Genomic DNA, 16,911 nt, shown 5'->3' with positions numbered 1-16,911 from the left:
AACAGTTAGGGCTAAATCTCTGACTTGAGGGAGACCTTGACAACCTCCCTATAGTTACAGTGAGCAATTCAGACAATACAGGTCTGCTGGGAGGGAGATTGCCCATTTAGCAATGTCACTATAAGTTTAACTTCAGGTGGCTCAAAACTGTAGGAAAGAGTATGAATTTGAAAACAGGGTTGGAGTTTTGGAGAAAGTTAAGAATTTGCTAGTGTCAGAATGTTGCTTCACTGGCAACCTCAAAATCAGTTTCTTCTGAGAATGAACTTTGTGTTTTGTGAGTTTGCTTTTGAGGTCCTATAAATATTTATAAAGTCCAGTATTTGGGTTTTACATATGTTATCCCTTTGTGTAAATGGAATTAAATTTTCCCTTTTACACTTTACTATAAGTATATGATGTAACTCTTTAATACAGAAAAATTGATGTTAAGGCTAGTCTGTTTTGACTTCCCTTGTGCCATCTACATTTTTTTATGGAATGAAACAAAAAATATCTTATGCCCAATATGCATTTTTTACCTTGAATGCTTGTATGGGATTCCTTTTACTCATATTTGTGGAACCTAGACATGAGAGTTTTGGGAGATTTCTAATAATGGACTCTGGGTAGGAGCATAATGAACCAAATGAGAACAATCAATATTTTAGGAAAGACTGTGAGATTAGACATAGTTCATGTGAGCCCAGGGCTTGTGGGTACGGGTGGAAGGGGATGTCACTATGGCTCACATTAGCATTTATCAATATCCTATTTCATAACTGGAGGAGAATGGTGGAGGAACGTAGAGCTTCATATACTGAGGGAGAATCATAAAGCCCCACTGAGGAGAAACTAAGGCACAGGATTGTGTTTCTTCTAGCCCTTAGAAGAATGACTAAGACTCCTTGTATCCAGTTGGTAGAACTGGGAAGTCTTATTAATTCAGATCCAGAGGAACAACTGAGAACTAAATTTCAGAGTGAAAGGGAGGAATTTGGGCAAAGATGAGAATACAAAAGTCTGCTGGATGCAGAAAACAGAATGTGTAAGAAGGAAGCTCGGAATTCTCATTGAGAGTTCTGAGGAGCTGGACTGGCAGTTGAAAGGAGAGTGAGGAGTTTGTGGAGAAGTACCCACAGCTTCTGAACTTGGGTCTCTCCTGATCCAGTGTGAGATCTACCCAAATTGCCTACTTTGGTTCCTGTTTGTTGTTCCTGATTGATCCCAGACATCTCATTGACATCTATTGAACTCCCAAGAAGAACCTACCAGTGAAATTGAACTGGACTTCTGAATTATCTCAATGGGACTGAGGTGACTAGGTCATTTCTGTCATCATCCTCCTTATCAAACAACTAGCTCTGACCTTACTTCAAAGACTATTTGGACAGGCTCAGACTAGGGTATTTAGAGAGGAAGGTGGGAAATTTAGGTAAAGAGGGAAATAGAGTAGCTCCAACTCTGTTGGAGACCAAAACAACATTTTTCAGGTCAGTGGGTCTGGGACAGATAGATATTTATTAGTTTAAGGGTTTCCCCAGTCCTCCCATCCTTACCCCATCATAACTATCAATCATAATAAACCTTTGTGTTGAGATCTAGAGGTCAGATTGCATACCTAAGAGTATAAGGCCTCAGAGTAGCCATCTTGCTCTCAGTGCCTGGAAGGAGTCATTACCAACATACTTGAGGTTCACTAACTTCATTTACTAATCAAATTACAATCTTAAAAGAGTTAGCTCTCGACTCCAGGATAGAGTTAGGAGAGGAAAAAGATGAATTTCAGCCCAGATATGCTTTCCCCCTTTGGGAAGACTAGGTCAAAAGATCAAATGTAGTATATTAAATATAATGACATGCAAAAGTTGCTGTAGATGTTATTACCTTTTATCTAATCCAAATAAATGCTTGCACCATAATGGCCTTGGTAGAAGTGAATCAGTGAAGCACATAGAAAAGGACTTAAAGAATAGGAGAAGTCATTGAGACTAGAGTAAACAAGCTATAAGATTTGTTTAGTTCATGTAGACACAGATTCCAAGATAATACAGAATATTAACACCACTCACAGAGAGGTGGTGTGTAGAGGTTAGTGAGAGCCAGCTGCCCTGAGAGACTGAGAAAAAACCCAACGAGTTTAGTGAACCCAGGAGAATGGCCATTGGTACTTAATTATGAATACCACATAACTATAATAATAAAAACTACTCCCTGTGATCTGAATTATCTAAATTATCAGTCTAAATTATTAGTTTCCAAGTGGAGAACCTTTAATGGGTACTATCATCCTATTCCTAAAACTCCAAAGCTGCTTTTTTCCCATCTGCCCTATGAAAATAATAAACAATATTTAGAGAGTGTTTTTAAAAAAAATAAACATTTTCAATCAAAAGTCTTCTGTCCCTTCTCCTTGCTTCTCAAATTGAGAAAAAAAGAAAAAGAAAACTCTTATTAAAACATATTGTCAAACAATAAAAAATATATATATGTATATACATACACATATATTTCCATCTGCACTCTAAATCTATTACCTCTTTATCAGGAGGTGAGTACAATGTTTCATTGTGAGGCTTTGGGCGGTATAATGGGCCAAGTTTTAATCTTGCCTCAGACTCTTACTAGCTGAATGATGCTAGGCATCATTGACCTTTGGTTGCCTCCATTTTATCAATTTAAAATGGGAGTAGCAATAGCACCTAATTGTCAGAGTTGTTGGGAGAATCAAATGAGATATATTAGCAAAGTGCTTCACCCAGTGTATGGCACAAAACAGGCCCTTAACAAATATTTTGTAATATTGCATTGATCAATCTTTCATGGTTATCTAAAATATTGTTGCTATGTATAAATTTTTCTCCTACTTCTGCTCATTTCACTCTATTTCAGATCATAAAAGTTTTCCCAGATTTCTGTGAAACTACCCCTTCATCATTTTTTGCAGCACAATAGTATCCTACTATATTTATATACTATAATTGGTAGGTATCCCTTTCAGTTTTTAATTCTTTGCCACAGCAGAAAGAACTACTTTAAATATTTTCAGAAAGCCTCAGATTTTATCTTAACACTACTCTATCAATCTATGCTCTCTATTATTTATCCCCTTTCTTCTCCTCTTTCCCTCCCCATTATTTCCCTGTTAAGTGGAATGTATTTTTGGACCCAAATGTATATTTTTTCCTCTCCTTTGATCAGTTCAGATGAGAATGAAATTCAAGTATAAGCTGCTTCCTTCACCCTTTTCTCCTTTTTTGTATAGACTTCTACTTGTGTGCCCCAATTAAATGAGATAATCTTCATCTTTTTCCTCTTTTTTCCTCCCCTCATGTGTTCTTGTTCCTCTCTCTTTTCATCTTTTTTAAGAAAACCAAAATATATCTGATTGATTCCTAGTTTTCGGTTTAATTAGTTTCCCACTACAACTCCAGATGATAGGTTTCCAAAGGAGACACATTTATCAACTTCCCATATTAGAATGAAAATACTTTATTCTTGTTGAATCTCTTATGATTGCTCATTCAGATATACCTTATGTTTCTTGACTTTTATGTTGTACTTCAAAATTACTTTGTAGCTCTGGTCTTTACATCAGAAATGCTTGGAAGTGCTCTATTCCATTAAAAATCCATTTTTTCCCCTGTAGAATTATATTCCATTTTTAAAAAATAGTAAATTTTTCTTGGATTTTAGCCTATCCTCATTACATAAACCTTTAACTTGCTAAAGAAAAAGTTTTAATTTCTGGGTCATTAAAATAGCTTTATCAAGTAAAATATACTCCAGCCCCAGAAGGCAAAACTTTTAAGAGAGAATTTATTTCATATGCTAATGTAAATGAAAAAAAAATTTTTAAGTACCTCTTCCTCAAAAACTGATGATACCTGAGGGCAGCTAGATGGCTAAGTAGATTGAGAGCCTGGCCTAAAAAAGGACCTAGACCCTTACCTTCTGTCTTAGAATCAATACCTGGTATTTAAACCCTTATTTTCTATATTAGAATCAATACCAGGTATTGGTTCTGAGGCAGAAGAGTGGTAAAGGCTAGGCAATGGGGATTAAGTGACTTGCCCAGGGTCACCCAGCTGGGAAGTGTCTGAGGTCAGATTTGAACCTAGTGCCTCCCATCTCTAGGCCTGGCTCTCAATCCACTGAGCCCCAGCTGCCTCTGGGGGGATGGTTTTTTAAAAAGTTTGGGGGAATGTTTTTAGTCCTGAATTGCTGGTAGATTTATTTTTCCTTAAGAAAAAAGATAAGACAGAGGCCCAAATTCTTTATTCTCTCTTTATCACTTGCCATTTGGTGATATATAGAATTAAATTCATTAAACGAAAAATTAGGGTGAAGAAGTCATTGAGATAAGCAAAAACTGGGAACAAAGTGGGAGCCAAATGGCTGAAAATAATTGTGTTATTTGAATGTAATGTTGAATAGAGTATTATTGTGTCATAAGAAACAACAGGGAAAGACAACATAGCGTAGTGGATAATAATAATAGCTTTTATATACAACTTTAAGATTTACAGAGCACTTTACAATGATTATCTCATTTGATCCTTATAACAACCCTGGGAGACAGGTGCTATTGTTATCTCCATTTTACCAATGAAGAAAGGTGAGGCAAACAATGGTTAAGTGATTTGTCCAAAGTCACAAAGCTAGTATCTGAGGCAGGATCTGAACTCAGGTATTTGGGATTCCAGATCTATCATTGTACTTCACTGAGATGTCTGGGACAGCTTGCTGGCCTCTGATCAAGTCCTGCCTCTGATACATGATGATGTGCAGCTTCTCTGTGCTCCATGCAGGGTCAGATGCAGATCTGTAGTCTCTCTGGAGCTCCTTTTGCCAATGAAATCACAAGTGTGGATCTAGATAAAAAGAACAGATATGAAGAGTGCAGAGACATTGATGCAGAATGATCAATGCAAGCAAAGCCTAGAGAACCATATACACAGCAATGGAAAGGCAAAGAGCACTTAGAGTACAGAATTACCCAATGACCAGCCTTGATTCCAGGGAGCCGATGGTGAAGCCTATGCACCTCTCTTCTCATGAGAGAAAGGTAATAGACTCCAGGCACTGCTCAATAAGGCAGACCCTGTGAAGCCAGGGTCAGTATGTCTGTTTGCCTTATTTGTTGTACTCTTTTGTTAGAGGAAAAAGTTGAAAGGAGTTATTTTGAGGAATGACCTTGATGGTAAAAATATATACAAAATGTTTATTGAAGAAAGCTTCCAATGCTATCCCTATGTCTATCTACCTGAAATTAATAATTCTGTGACTTTCTAGAGTATTTGCTCTGACTGACACTATGTACCTGGATATGGAATTTACATTAAGATAATCATCAGTATCATTATTATTGCTGTTATGACTTTAACTATAAAAAGTTAATGGCTTTCTAGGGAATTTATAATTATATTATCCCAGCAATGCTGTTGCTAAGCATGAAATCTAAAGCTATTTGCCAACTCCAACTACCAAGGAAGTCTGGATTCCCTGTCCCCCCACCCCCCAAGATCTGGAAGTCATTTTGAGACATTTTGGACTGCTACCAGAAAGGTAGCTTCAGGTCTTGGGGAAAGAATTAGATTGGGAACTTTTTAAAACCTAGGTTTTAATTTTAATTTCACTACTAATTAGCTATATGGCAACAAGCAAATCATTTAACTCCCTGGACACATTAGTTTTCTTATCTATAAAATGAGAGGATTGGAATAGCTGATCTTTAAGTCTTAAGAGTCTGTGATTGTGATTCTATGACACTGTAACATTTATTTCAAAGGACTAACCACAAAAAAAGTGTTCAAATCTTTAAAAACAAAGCATAAATCTTGAATAAGAAAATTTACATTAAAACTAGTTCTTTTCTCTCATTGGTCCTACATAGCAACAGAAGAATTATCAAAGTGACTGACTACTTTTATTTTTCCTTTTTCTTTCAGGATATTGGAGGAAACAGCTGGATCACATTTTTGCTCATCTCAGAAGTTATGCTCAGAACAACCCTAACTTCAGGACGTTAATTGGAGAACCAAGGATGGGAAAGGTAAGAAAACAAAGTATAAATACATAGCTAAAAAGGGCTAGATAACATTCTTCAATGCTTCCAGGTCCTTTTGGCCTAAATAATGGTTATTTCTAGGTTAATTTTTTCATAGTTTTCCTAGAAGCATTATACGTGAGTAAATATCATAGTTGGTTATCTTGGAAAGAATGAATTAAAGGGAAGAATTTTTCCTACAATGTTTTAGCTCTCAGCATTTTTATACCCTATAAACCTATCCAAGAAAAGCATAAACAATCCATGAATTATAAAATATCCAACTCTGCTAAAATCTACTCCAATTTGGCTGAAGATTTTTTTGCTTTTATTTTTTCCAGGTAGGATGAAGATGTTAGCAGTTCATTTAATCTGAGTCCTTAGAGAAGTCAAACTTCAGCTGTAGTGCTTCATGCTATAATCACATCAGAACATTTCAACAGTGCGAGGTTAGGCTGAGACCTGGCCAAAAAAAACCCCAAAACAAAAACAAAAAAAAAAATCAAGTGTTGCTGAAAATGATCATGATGACTCAAAAAAGAGAGCCCTTCCCTGTGAGTCAGTATAGCACTCAATATATGGACAAGACCAATAACTTCAAGTCCTGATACTTATTTGTCTAGCCTTGTTGCCCTAACAGTCAGTGAATTATTTAATAGCAAGCATATGCATTACCGTAGGTGGAGCTAAAGCTTTGAGGCATTTTATACCTCAGTATAAGTCTTGTCTCCTTGTGTATCTGTTGTCTGACCCTCGAAATTCAGTGCTCAAGACAAAGTTCTAAAATGATAACAATTGCTATTTTACACTCATAGATGAGCTTCCTCACATAGTTCTCTAAACCTGTGAAATTATAGGTGTATACTTCTCCGGACCCTACCTCAAAAAAAGTTGTATTACTAGAATATGTTTTCTTTTTTTTTTTTTCTAAACCCTTACTTTCTGTCTTAGAATTAATACTAAGTATTGGTCATAAGGCAGACAAGCAGTAAGGGCTAGGCAATTGAGATTAAGCAATTTGCCTAGGATTACACAGCTAGAAAATATCTAAGACTAGATTTGAACCAAAGATCTCCTATTTCTAGGCCTGGTTCTCCATCCACTGAGTCACCACACTGCTTCTAGAATGTATCTTTTTTTTTTTATATTTTTACTTTTATTTTGAATATTTTCCCATAGTTACATGTTTCATGTTCTTTCCCTCTCCCCAAACTCCCCTAACCCCACCTTATCCAACATACATTTCCACTGGGTTTTACATGTATCATTGATTAAGACCTAATTCCATATTATTGATAGTTGGAATAGAGTTATCTTTTAGTGTCTGCATCCCCAATAATATCCCCATCAGCCCATGTGTTCAAGCAGTTGTTTTTTCTTCTGTGTTTCTCCTCTCACAGTTCTTCCTCTGAATGTGGCTAGTTTTCTTTCTCATAAGTCCCTCAATCTTGCCCAGGGTCACACAGCTGGGAAGTGTCTGAGGCCAGATTTGAACCTAGGACCTCCTGACTCTAGGCCTAGTTCTCAATCCACTGAGCTACCCAGCTGTCCCCTCTAACTGGTTAACTTTAGATAAGGGCTGGTGAGTTTCTGAGCACCTTTTCAAAAGCTGCTATGTGAGTTCTAAGTCTAAGTTCTAAGTGAAGATCTATATTTAGTTCACTTCTATGACAGAATAGGAGGATATCACAACTATTTTATATACTGTTTTGTTCAGTCATTTTTCAGTCATATTTGACTGGTAAAAATACTGAAGTGTTTTGCTATATCTTTTTCCAGCTCATTTTACAGATGAAGAAATGAGCCAAACAGGGTGAAGTGACTTGTTCAAGGTCACTGATATCTTTTGTTTATCAAGCTGCTGTCATTGGACCTTCTGAGTGTGTCATCTCTGCTGGTGTGTGTCTCCACCAGACCTTGCTAGCCTAGTGGTGACTACAATGTATGGAATCTTTTCATCTCATGGTCCCAGGGTGCCACTATTGAGCTGCTTACTGCTGCTCTCTTCTAGGCTCAACTTTCAGGTCACTCAAGCCATTTCAGCTAGAGTATACTATTAAAGTATAGTGTCAAGAATCTTGTAGTTCTTTAGTTGTAAACATCACACTCAAGTAAGAAAAAATAAACTGGGTGCTCCCAAAATAACATTAGGTCTTCCCTTTTCAACCCTATGTCTGAGATATCAAAGCTCTCTGTTAGAGATAACTATCTGTTATATGTATCTATCTAGTTATCTGTATCTATCTAGTTTAGGTTGGTAACTCTTTGATATTCCCCAAATCCTCTCTGTCTTACCACAAAAAGAACTCTGAACCAAGCAAAAGACTAAAAAGCAAAAGCATTGTTCTCTATTCACCTTTATTATACATATATATCATCAGCAAAACCCGATTTCTATAGTGTTTCAATTTGGTTAAGAGAAAACCCTCAGTTTCCCATTAAGTATTCTAAAGTTTTTAGGGGATCCACAGGCAGATCAAATATATAGCTCAAAGTCCCTGATTTTCTAGTTTGTTTTTCAGACCAATGAGACTCAAACAGTTGTGATCATTTCCTTTATGTGTGTGCTTTTAATAGCTTCTCTCAGCTACAGTCCATGAAGATGGTTATGCAGTCAGTATCAGTCTGAATTTCATGCAAATCACAAAGGTGAGTAGGAAAAAAATCAGATTATAAATATTTTTTCTCAATTAATAAAAAACTATTTTTAACCTTTTTAAAAAAATTTGAGCAAAATTCTCACCCTCCCTTCCTGTTTCTCCTTTCCCCTCTCTGAGATAATAAGCAATCTGATATAGATTTTACATGTGTAATGGTGTAAAACATCTTTCCATATTAGTCACTTTGTGAAAGAGAACTCAAACAAACAAAAGAAAAGTGAAGAAATAAAAGTATATGTGGTATGTCTTGGTCTACAATCAGATTCCATCAGTTCTTTCTCTGGAGGTAGATGGCATTTTTCTTCATAAGTCCTTGAAAATTTTCTTATGTCATTATATTGCTAGGAATATCTAAGTCATTCATAAATGTTCATCATTCACTATTACTGTGTACGATGTTCTCCTGGTTCTGCTCATGTTGAATCAATTCATATAGATCTTTCCGGGTTTTTCTTAAACCATCCAACCATTCCACAGGAGTTGGGGGCGAGACTTCCCTATAAGACGAGGTATGTGGTACCCCAATCTGATTCTGAATAAGGATGGGGTTCACACAAACCTCCTCCTATCAGCTAATTCTACAGCAGGTAGTCTGGCTTCAAGATGGAGGCAGCCAGACAAAGCTGTGGTTCCCTTCTCCCTTGTTGTTTCTCAGACACTCTGGAACACTATCTGGCCGTTGAATGGCTTTTATTATTTGCAATACAGGGATTGGGAAATGGGGTGCAGGGCAGAGGGATTTTGGGGTGCCCTCTTCTCTATTTCTATGGGGTTTGTCACTTAGGAGGGAACCTTTGGAGTTCCCACTCCTAAGCTTCTTCCCCTGCTCCTTCCCCTTCTGTTTCTATTTCTAGTTTTCTGTTTCTATCCTTTTCTATAATTGTAAGTTTTGACTGAAAGGGGGTCTCTCAGCAAGGTTGGGAAATGGGAGGAGACTAAGAGATTGCTCCCAAAATGGAGTCCAAAAACTTAGCTAACTCAATGGTTGAAGTCTTGATGGGTGAGATGTGATGGAATGGCTTTGATCAGAGAATCAGGGTTTCAATTTCCAAAAGAAGATCCTCAGGAAGCCCTCAGGACTGGATCTGAGCTGGAATGTCTTTCTCCTCTCTCCTCACAGTCCTCCGCCCAAATACCTCTCTTCTCCTTCCTCCACCAAGACAATCTCCCAGAATCCCCTTCTGGTCTCAGCTGTCAGCAACTGTCTCGATTCTCAGTCCTTTTGTCCCATCCCCCTTGCACAAATCCCATCCTTACACTTCTCATCATTTCTTATAACACAGTAATATTTCATTACAATCATTTACTGCAACTTGTTCAGGCATTCCTCAATTGATGCCCAAGGGATCTATTCAGTTCATTATTTTTGAGTTAATAATATAGAAAAATACTTCCATTAGGCCCTTAATACATTTTTAAGATTCACAATAGGCAAGCTACTTAATAGTAGAGAATTGGAAAACAGACTAAACCTAAGAACTGAGTCTGAGGTAAAAGCATCTGACCAGTATAACACTTAAGGGGAAACAACCTAGAATCCTTTTAAATCCTTTTTATATAAATATAATTTCATTATATTTTTAATGCTAAAAATTCTATACTTCACAATATATGGGATATTTTTAACATGATAAGTTAAGTTCAGAGGATATGATTTTCTGACTTTGCCTAGGTTATAAAAATGTGTCTGTTAAAGCTAAAAAGAACCAAGTTGTGATAAGTAAAAAATATGGTAACTCGTGGCCCATTACTATATCTCTTCCTTGTTGACCTCTCATGTTCTTTGACTTATGTCACCAGGGAACATCAGAATTTGGCCCATATTTAGATCTCCACAATGAAAAAGAAAGACCCTTAGCTCCTATACAAGCAATCAGGTTACAACAACAATAAAAAAAATCGAATTGAAAGGCATGTTTTATTTAACCAGGAAACAAAATGGAAAAGACTTATGCCCAACCTATAAACTGTTAAGACAACTTTTTCTGTAGGCTTTCTGTCTAAAACAAAAGTCATTATGTCAGGGGACCTTGACTCAACTTCCTTGTCTGTAAAATGTGGAGTTTATATTTGACTGCTAAAGTCTCTTCTAACTATAAATCTGATTCCATATATCATTCTGGTATGTCTTGAGTAGAGTCCAAATAGAAGAGGGATTCCCTCTAGATCAGTAGTTCCCAAACTTTTTTGACCTACCGCCCCCTTTCCAGAAAAATTATTACTTAGCACCCCCTGTCACATACTATCCCCATGCCCTTACAGTTATTCACCGCCCCCAAATGCACCTGTGGCCATCACTGCCCACCTGGATCGCTGCAGCACCCACCAGGGGGTGGTGGCACCCACTTTGGGAATCCCTGCTCTAGATGATGTTTTTAATTTACTCCCATCAATCAGTGCATGATCTTGTGCTGATTGCAACAAATGCCAGAACACTTCAAATCTTCTTCAATGAAATTCAGGGCTATTCAAAAGAGCTTGGCCTACCAGTTTACACAGGAAAATCCCAGATGGAAAACATCTTTTGCTGATGTCATTGGTCTCCAAATTTTTTTGTTTGCACACCCCAGTAATAAAAAATTGGAGGACATACACCTCCAGTAAATGCATATTCACTTATGAATTATATACATATACTATTATACTCATTTATTACAAAATGTATATAAAATAAATATTTAAAAGTGACAGAAAGTTGAAATAAACTATATGAAATAATATTTAATTGAAATATTTAAAAATATTTTAGTGAGAATATTAATTTAGTGAGATTGGATATGCTTCATTATTTTTTAAAACTTTGTTTTAACACCTTGTGATACAGTGATTTAAATATTTTGTTCTAAGTGAAAATTATTTCAGTAATGACTTTTCATAGCCAAAAAAGCTACCATCTCCCAGAGACATGGAATAGGTACACCATTTTCTGAGCTAGTTAAATCATGGTATTCATGTTTCAGTTCTAGTCAACAATTATGCAAAGGCTTTTTATGAAATGTAGCTAGTAGATTTCCATTTCCTGTGATGTCAGCTAGTTCTTAAAAAATAATCACAAGTTGCTGCATTTTTATATATTTAACAAATAGATTTAAAACCCAATGAAACTTTATCTGCAAGATTTAAAAACTAATTAGAAATTTCCATTTCCAAGGTTTTTAATCATAAGAGTTTTTGTAGGTAGCAGTCATATAATGTTTGGCAATAGTCATACAACAATAGAAATATTCCTAAATATCTATTTCCAAATTTTTCTCCCCATTGTTCAGATTTCTTTTAAAGAAGTTACTCTTGCACTTATTGTTAAAAAGCAATTTGAAAATCAGTTACTTTCTTAATCACAATTAAAACATCAATATTTTATCCCTTAAGGGTCAAAATAAATTTATGTTTCAAAAATATCTACTAGACAGCACACCATTGACAGCCTAGTATAATCACTAAAAAAGGACATTTGGCACAGTGTGGTCCATGTGGCACAAAATATATTCATGGTCCCTTGCCATTGCAATATATTGTGAAGAATATTATTTGAATATCTTATTTTAATAAACATGACCACACCAGCAACACCCTGTGAAGCCTCTTGTGCTTGTCTAACTTCACCACCACAGTGGCTCACTTGTGGGGGGTGATTCTTGGTGTAGTGCAAAGAATGTTGTACCTGTGGAGTCATACCTTCTGATTGCTTTCCCTGGCTCCACTACTCACTGCTTATATGATCCTTAACCACCAAGATGAAGTTTTTTCCTCTATAAAATGAGGGTATTAGACTAGATAGCCCCAGAAATCCTTACAGCTCTAAATCAATAATCTTGTCTTGTGTTCATGTGTTTAGGTACCTTTTAGTTCTGGTTTTGGGTTTTGGACCTATCATTTCATTAGGGAAGGGAATACTCAATTAGGAAACATTTAATCAATACGGATAAATGACTGTTCTGCAATTTAGATCCTTCTACCTGGTTGTGTTAAAAGTTTCCTAGGAGTACTAAACAGTTATATGAATTGCTTAGGATCACAGATAGTACATACTACTCAGTCCAGTTCTCTAGTCACTAAAGCAAGGGTCAGCAACCTTTTTGGCCGTGAGAGTCATAAACACCACATTTTTTAAAATGTAATTTTGTGAGAGCCGTACAGTGCTCACAGTGTGCACTCCTGTAACAGTGCCTGAAAAAAAATTGAGTTTATGGCTCCTGCAGAAAGAGCCATACGTTGCCGACCCCTGCACTAAAGCTTCTTGATTATGTTATTTATTTATATTTCTATTCTGTTGTATTTTGCAGTTTAGTAAACCTTGAATTCACTTCTAAAAATGATGTGTCATCTAGTTTTAGAGGTTAAATCACTCTCTCTTTCCTTAACTCCCCACCTACATTTTTTTGCTAGAAACTCTTTATGAAGACATATTTATAATGTAGAATTTTCACTACATATAATCTAACTTGCCCTTTGATTTTACTTTATATCATTCATCTTACTCATTTTTAACACTCTAGCCTACCTATTCTTAAAAATATTTAAATATGTATTTAGAAAGAGAGAACATAGAATATACTTGCCCTTTTATATTTGTTGTCTATTCATCAAAATAAGACTAATTTTTGGGAATAAGCTATACGTATTTGAAAAGAAAATAGAGTCTTTAATGAGACAAGTGGCAAATTCTTATTACTACATGGCAATTCTACCTTATTTTATGTTTCAGTTCTATAGAATGCCTTTTTAAAGCCTGTATGTACTGGATCTGTCATAGTCTGGTAGTAGAATATTGATTTGAGGTCTTTAATGATCCTATTCCTGCCTTTTTTTGCATTTCTTCTGGTTTTTTTATATTTATTTAGAATATTTTTCCATGGTTACATGATTCATGATTTTTCCCACCCTTCTCCCCTCCCCTCCTCTTGGAACTGACAAGCAATTCCTCTGGGTTATACATGTTCAAAACCTATTTGCATGTTATTCATATTTGCAATAGAGTAATATTTTAACATAAAAACCCCAATCATATCCCCATTGAACCACATGTAGTTCTTCCTTAATATATTGTATTGTGTCATTTGGGACATATGAACTCAATATTGTTCAGTTTTCATTATTTAACATGCCTTTGATTATTAGAAGCTATATTTTAGAGTTTTTGTTATCTATCTGATTTTATAACCATTTTACTTATTTTTCTTGTATTCTCAAAATCATCAAAGGCTTTGGATTATTCCTGTCCCTCCTCCCCATGCTTACTTTTTGTTGTTGTTATATTATAAGAAAAGATAGATAAATTTATTTTTTTAAGGTAACTAAGTGCCACTATGAGTAGAGTACTAGGCCTGGAGTCAGAAAGACCTGACTTCAAATACAACTATAGACAACATACTATGCCCTTGGCCAAGTCACTTAACCTCTTCTTCAGTTTTATCAACTATAAAATGACAATCATAACAGCACTTATCTCAGATGTTTTCTGTAAGGATGAAATGGGACAATATCTGTAAAATACTTAGTGTAATATCTGGCACGGAGTAGGTATTTAGCTATCATTCTTCTTTTTTTTTTTAAACCCTTAACTTCTATGTATTGGCTTATAGGTGGAAGAGTGGTAAGGGTGGGCAATGGGGGTCAAGTGACTTGCCCAGGGTCACATAGCTGGGAAGTGTCTGAGGCCAGATTTGAACCTAGGACCTCCTGTCTCTAGGCCTGACTCTCAATCTACTGAGCTACCCAGCTGCCCCCCATTCTTCTTATTTTAATGATCATCTATCTTACTTTTCATAGGTAAGTTCAGTCCATGCATATCTAATGTCAAAATATATACATTTGAAGTCTTCTATCATCTTATGAATTTTGATTTGTTATTCTTTGGTTTATCATCTCATCTCCCTAATTTCTATGTTGGACTTTAAATATTTTGTTTTCTTTTAAGTTGAATCAGAAGATTATTTTGGTTTTTAAACTCTTCCCTTCTATCTTAGAATCAATACTGTGAATCAGTTCCAAGGCAGAAGGTAAGGGCTAGGCAATGGGGGTTAAGTGATTTACCCAGGGTTACTCAGCCAGGAAGTGTCTGAAGCCAGATTTAAATCCAAGATTTCCCATCTCTAGGCCAATCTCTTAATCTATTTAACCATCTAGCTGGCCCCACCTTAGTTTTTTAAAGTATTTTAAACATCAATATATATAACATTTTAACATAGTTATTTGAATTACTTCCCATTTGTTTTTGTCATTAAGATAATAATCCTTAAATTCTCTTCCAGAGGTGATAATACAATCTAGTTGTGGAAGATTAGTTCTCCTTTCCCCTACAACATTGTCTCCAGCCACATTTTTATATTGTATAGTTCTCACTATATAAAATCTAATTTACTCAGTGACTTTATACCATGTACCTTCACCTTTCTTAACATTCTAAACCACCTAATTCTTTAAAATCTTTTTTTCTGTTATTTCCAATGATATTGGTAATAGTGTTTATAGCTGTGGAGATTTGTTGGCAGATTGTGTCAGATCCTTTATATCTGGAAATATTCTTCATTTATTTTAAAATATATTCCATCTACTATATGCTTTAACTCTGTCAATAATGTAACTTGATACTTTCTTACAGTCGTTATTGTTATCTTGTCCAGATTAGTATACATTATCTTTTAAAAATTTGATACCCTTCAGTAAGTTTGGAAGTTTCTATTATCGTGAGTATCTGCTTTAGATCCTCTAGACTTTCTTTTTCCCTGTGGTGTTATAATAGTTCTTAATTTTTGCTGAATTATTATGAATTAGCTTAATAGTTGTAGAATCTCAATGCATACTCCATGTGTTTATATAAAAGCTCATTTTAAAAATTAACTTGTTTTATATTTGTGGTTTCTTTTTGTTTTAGACATTGCCTTTTTAAAAAAGTTGAATTGCAGAAGCAGCTAGAAGTTCAGTGGATTAAGAGCCAGGCCTAGAAATGAGAGGTCCTAGTTCAAATATGACCTCAGACACTTCCCAGGTGTGTGACCCTGGGCAAGTCACTTGACCCCTATTGCCTAGCCCTTACCACTCTTCTGCCTTGGAACCAATACACAGTATTGAAACAAAGATGGAATGTAAGGGTTTAAAATAAAAGTTGAATTAGCTAGGAAGAATTACAGTGTACTCATTAAGAAAAAAAAACACATTTTATATTACCTTTTAAAATGCATTATTTATATCATTTGCCAGAATATTTCCAGCAACAAGCCAGTAAGTCATGACAGTCCTTTTCACAGCACAGGAACAGAAATTCTAAATGGACAATACAGTAGCCCAGTCTATGCAGGTGAGTTTTCTCTTAATGTTTTCAACAACTTGATAATGTCAACCAAGAACCTAAAAATAATGTACCACCTTGACCACTCATTAAATAACTCCAAAATTAATACTCCTGCTTATTTGACATTTCCTTGGAATTAACGATATACTAGCTGATATGTCCCAGAAACAGAATGATGAGGCTTTGGGGCTTGATAAAGATAGAACTTCATGAGGAAATTGTAGGGATTCTTCTTATTTCGAATACAAATTCTGCCATCTAATTTTTTTTTATTTTTTTATTCCCTGCCTTCAGACATATTGCCTAATCTGTCAGTGTACTACAGGGAGAAGAAAGCATGCCTCTGAATCTTAACTCTTTTGTGCTCTTTTTTAGTCAGTGAAAACAACCAAAGGACCTCAGACTCTACAAAGGACATAAAAAATAAAAGGAAGATAAGACCTTTTTCAGGAAAGGAAGACCGGCTTTCAGTATGTATAACCCTTGTTCTTTGTAAGTGTCTTCTCTAGTATAGAGCTCAACACTGAATTTTGAAGGAAATAAGAATTCTGAGAAGCAGAGGTAAGGATGTGCTCCATTTAGCCTGTGTCTAGAGGGACAGCAATGCAGAGGAATGGAGGATGCCAAGTGTAAGGAACAGTAAGAAGACCAGTTTGCCTGGACTTTAGAGTATAAAAAGGAAGTAATGTAGTTAGAATAATGATTATAATAATAATGCAATAGCTGGTTTTCATATAGCACTTTTAGGTTTGCAGTGGGTATATATTATCTCCTTTAATCCCCACAAAAACCCTGTGAGGTAGGTACTATTATTATCATCCTTGTTTTATAGATGAGGAAAAACTTATACCAAGGGAGCTTAAGTGACTGTCCAAGGTCACACAGCCAGGAGGTGTCTGAGACAGGATTGGATGTGAGGTTTTCCTGAGTCT

The 16,911-nt window shown here is 35.7% G+C and overlaps 1 protein-coding gene across 1 annotated transcript in view; it reads left to right on the top strand.

Annotated features, from left to right (window-relative positions):
- The window catches only part of DZANK1 (double zinc ribbon and ankyrin repeat domains 1), a 135,391-nt gene that overhangs the window by 88,759 nt on the left and 29,721 nt on the right, over positions 1–16,911 (top strand). The window contains exons 13-16 of the mRNA XM_044659498.1: positions 5,931–6,034; positions 8,606–8,677; positions 15,889–15,985; positions 16,355–16,449. Coding sequence (XP_044515433.1) covers positions 5,931–6,034; positions 8,606–8,677; positions 15,889–15,985; positions 16,355–16,449 — 368 coding nt within the window. The remainder of the gene's footprint in view (positions 1–5,930; positions 6,035–8,605; positions 8,678–15,888; positions 15,986–16,354; positions 16,450–16,911) is intronic.

This window comes from Gracilinanus agilis, chromosome 2 (genome assembly GCF_016433145.1).
Source record: "Gracilinanus agilis isolate LMUSP501 chromosome 2, AgileGrace, whole genome shotgun sequence".
Taxonomy (NCBI): domain Eukaryota; kingdom Metazoa; phylum Chordata; class Mammalia; order Didelphimorphia; family Didelphidae; genus Gracilinanus; species Gracilinanus agilis.
The sequence above is the reverse complement of the archived record's forward strand: the minus strand, read 5'-3'. Positions and strand labels throughout refer to the sequence as shown.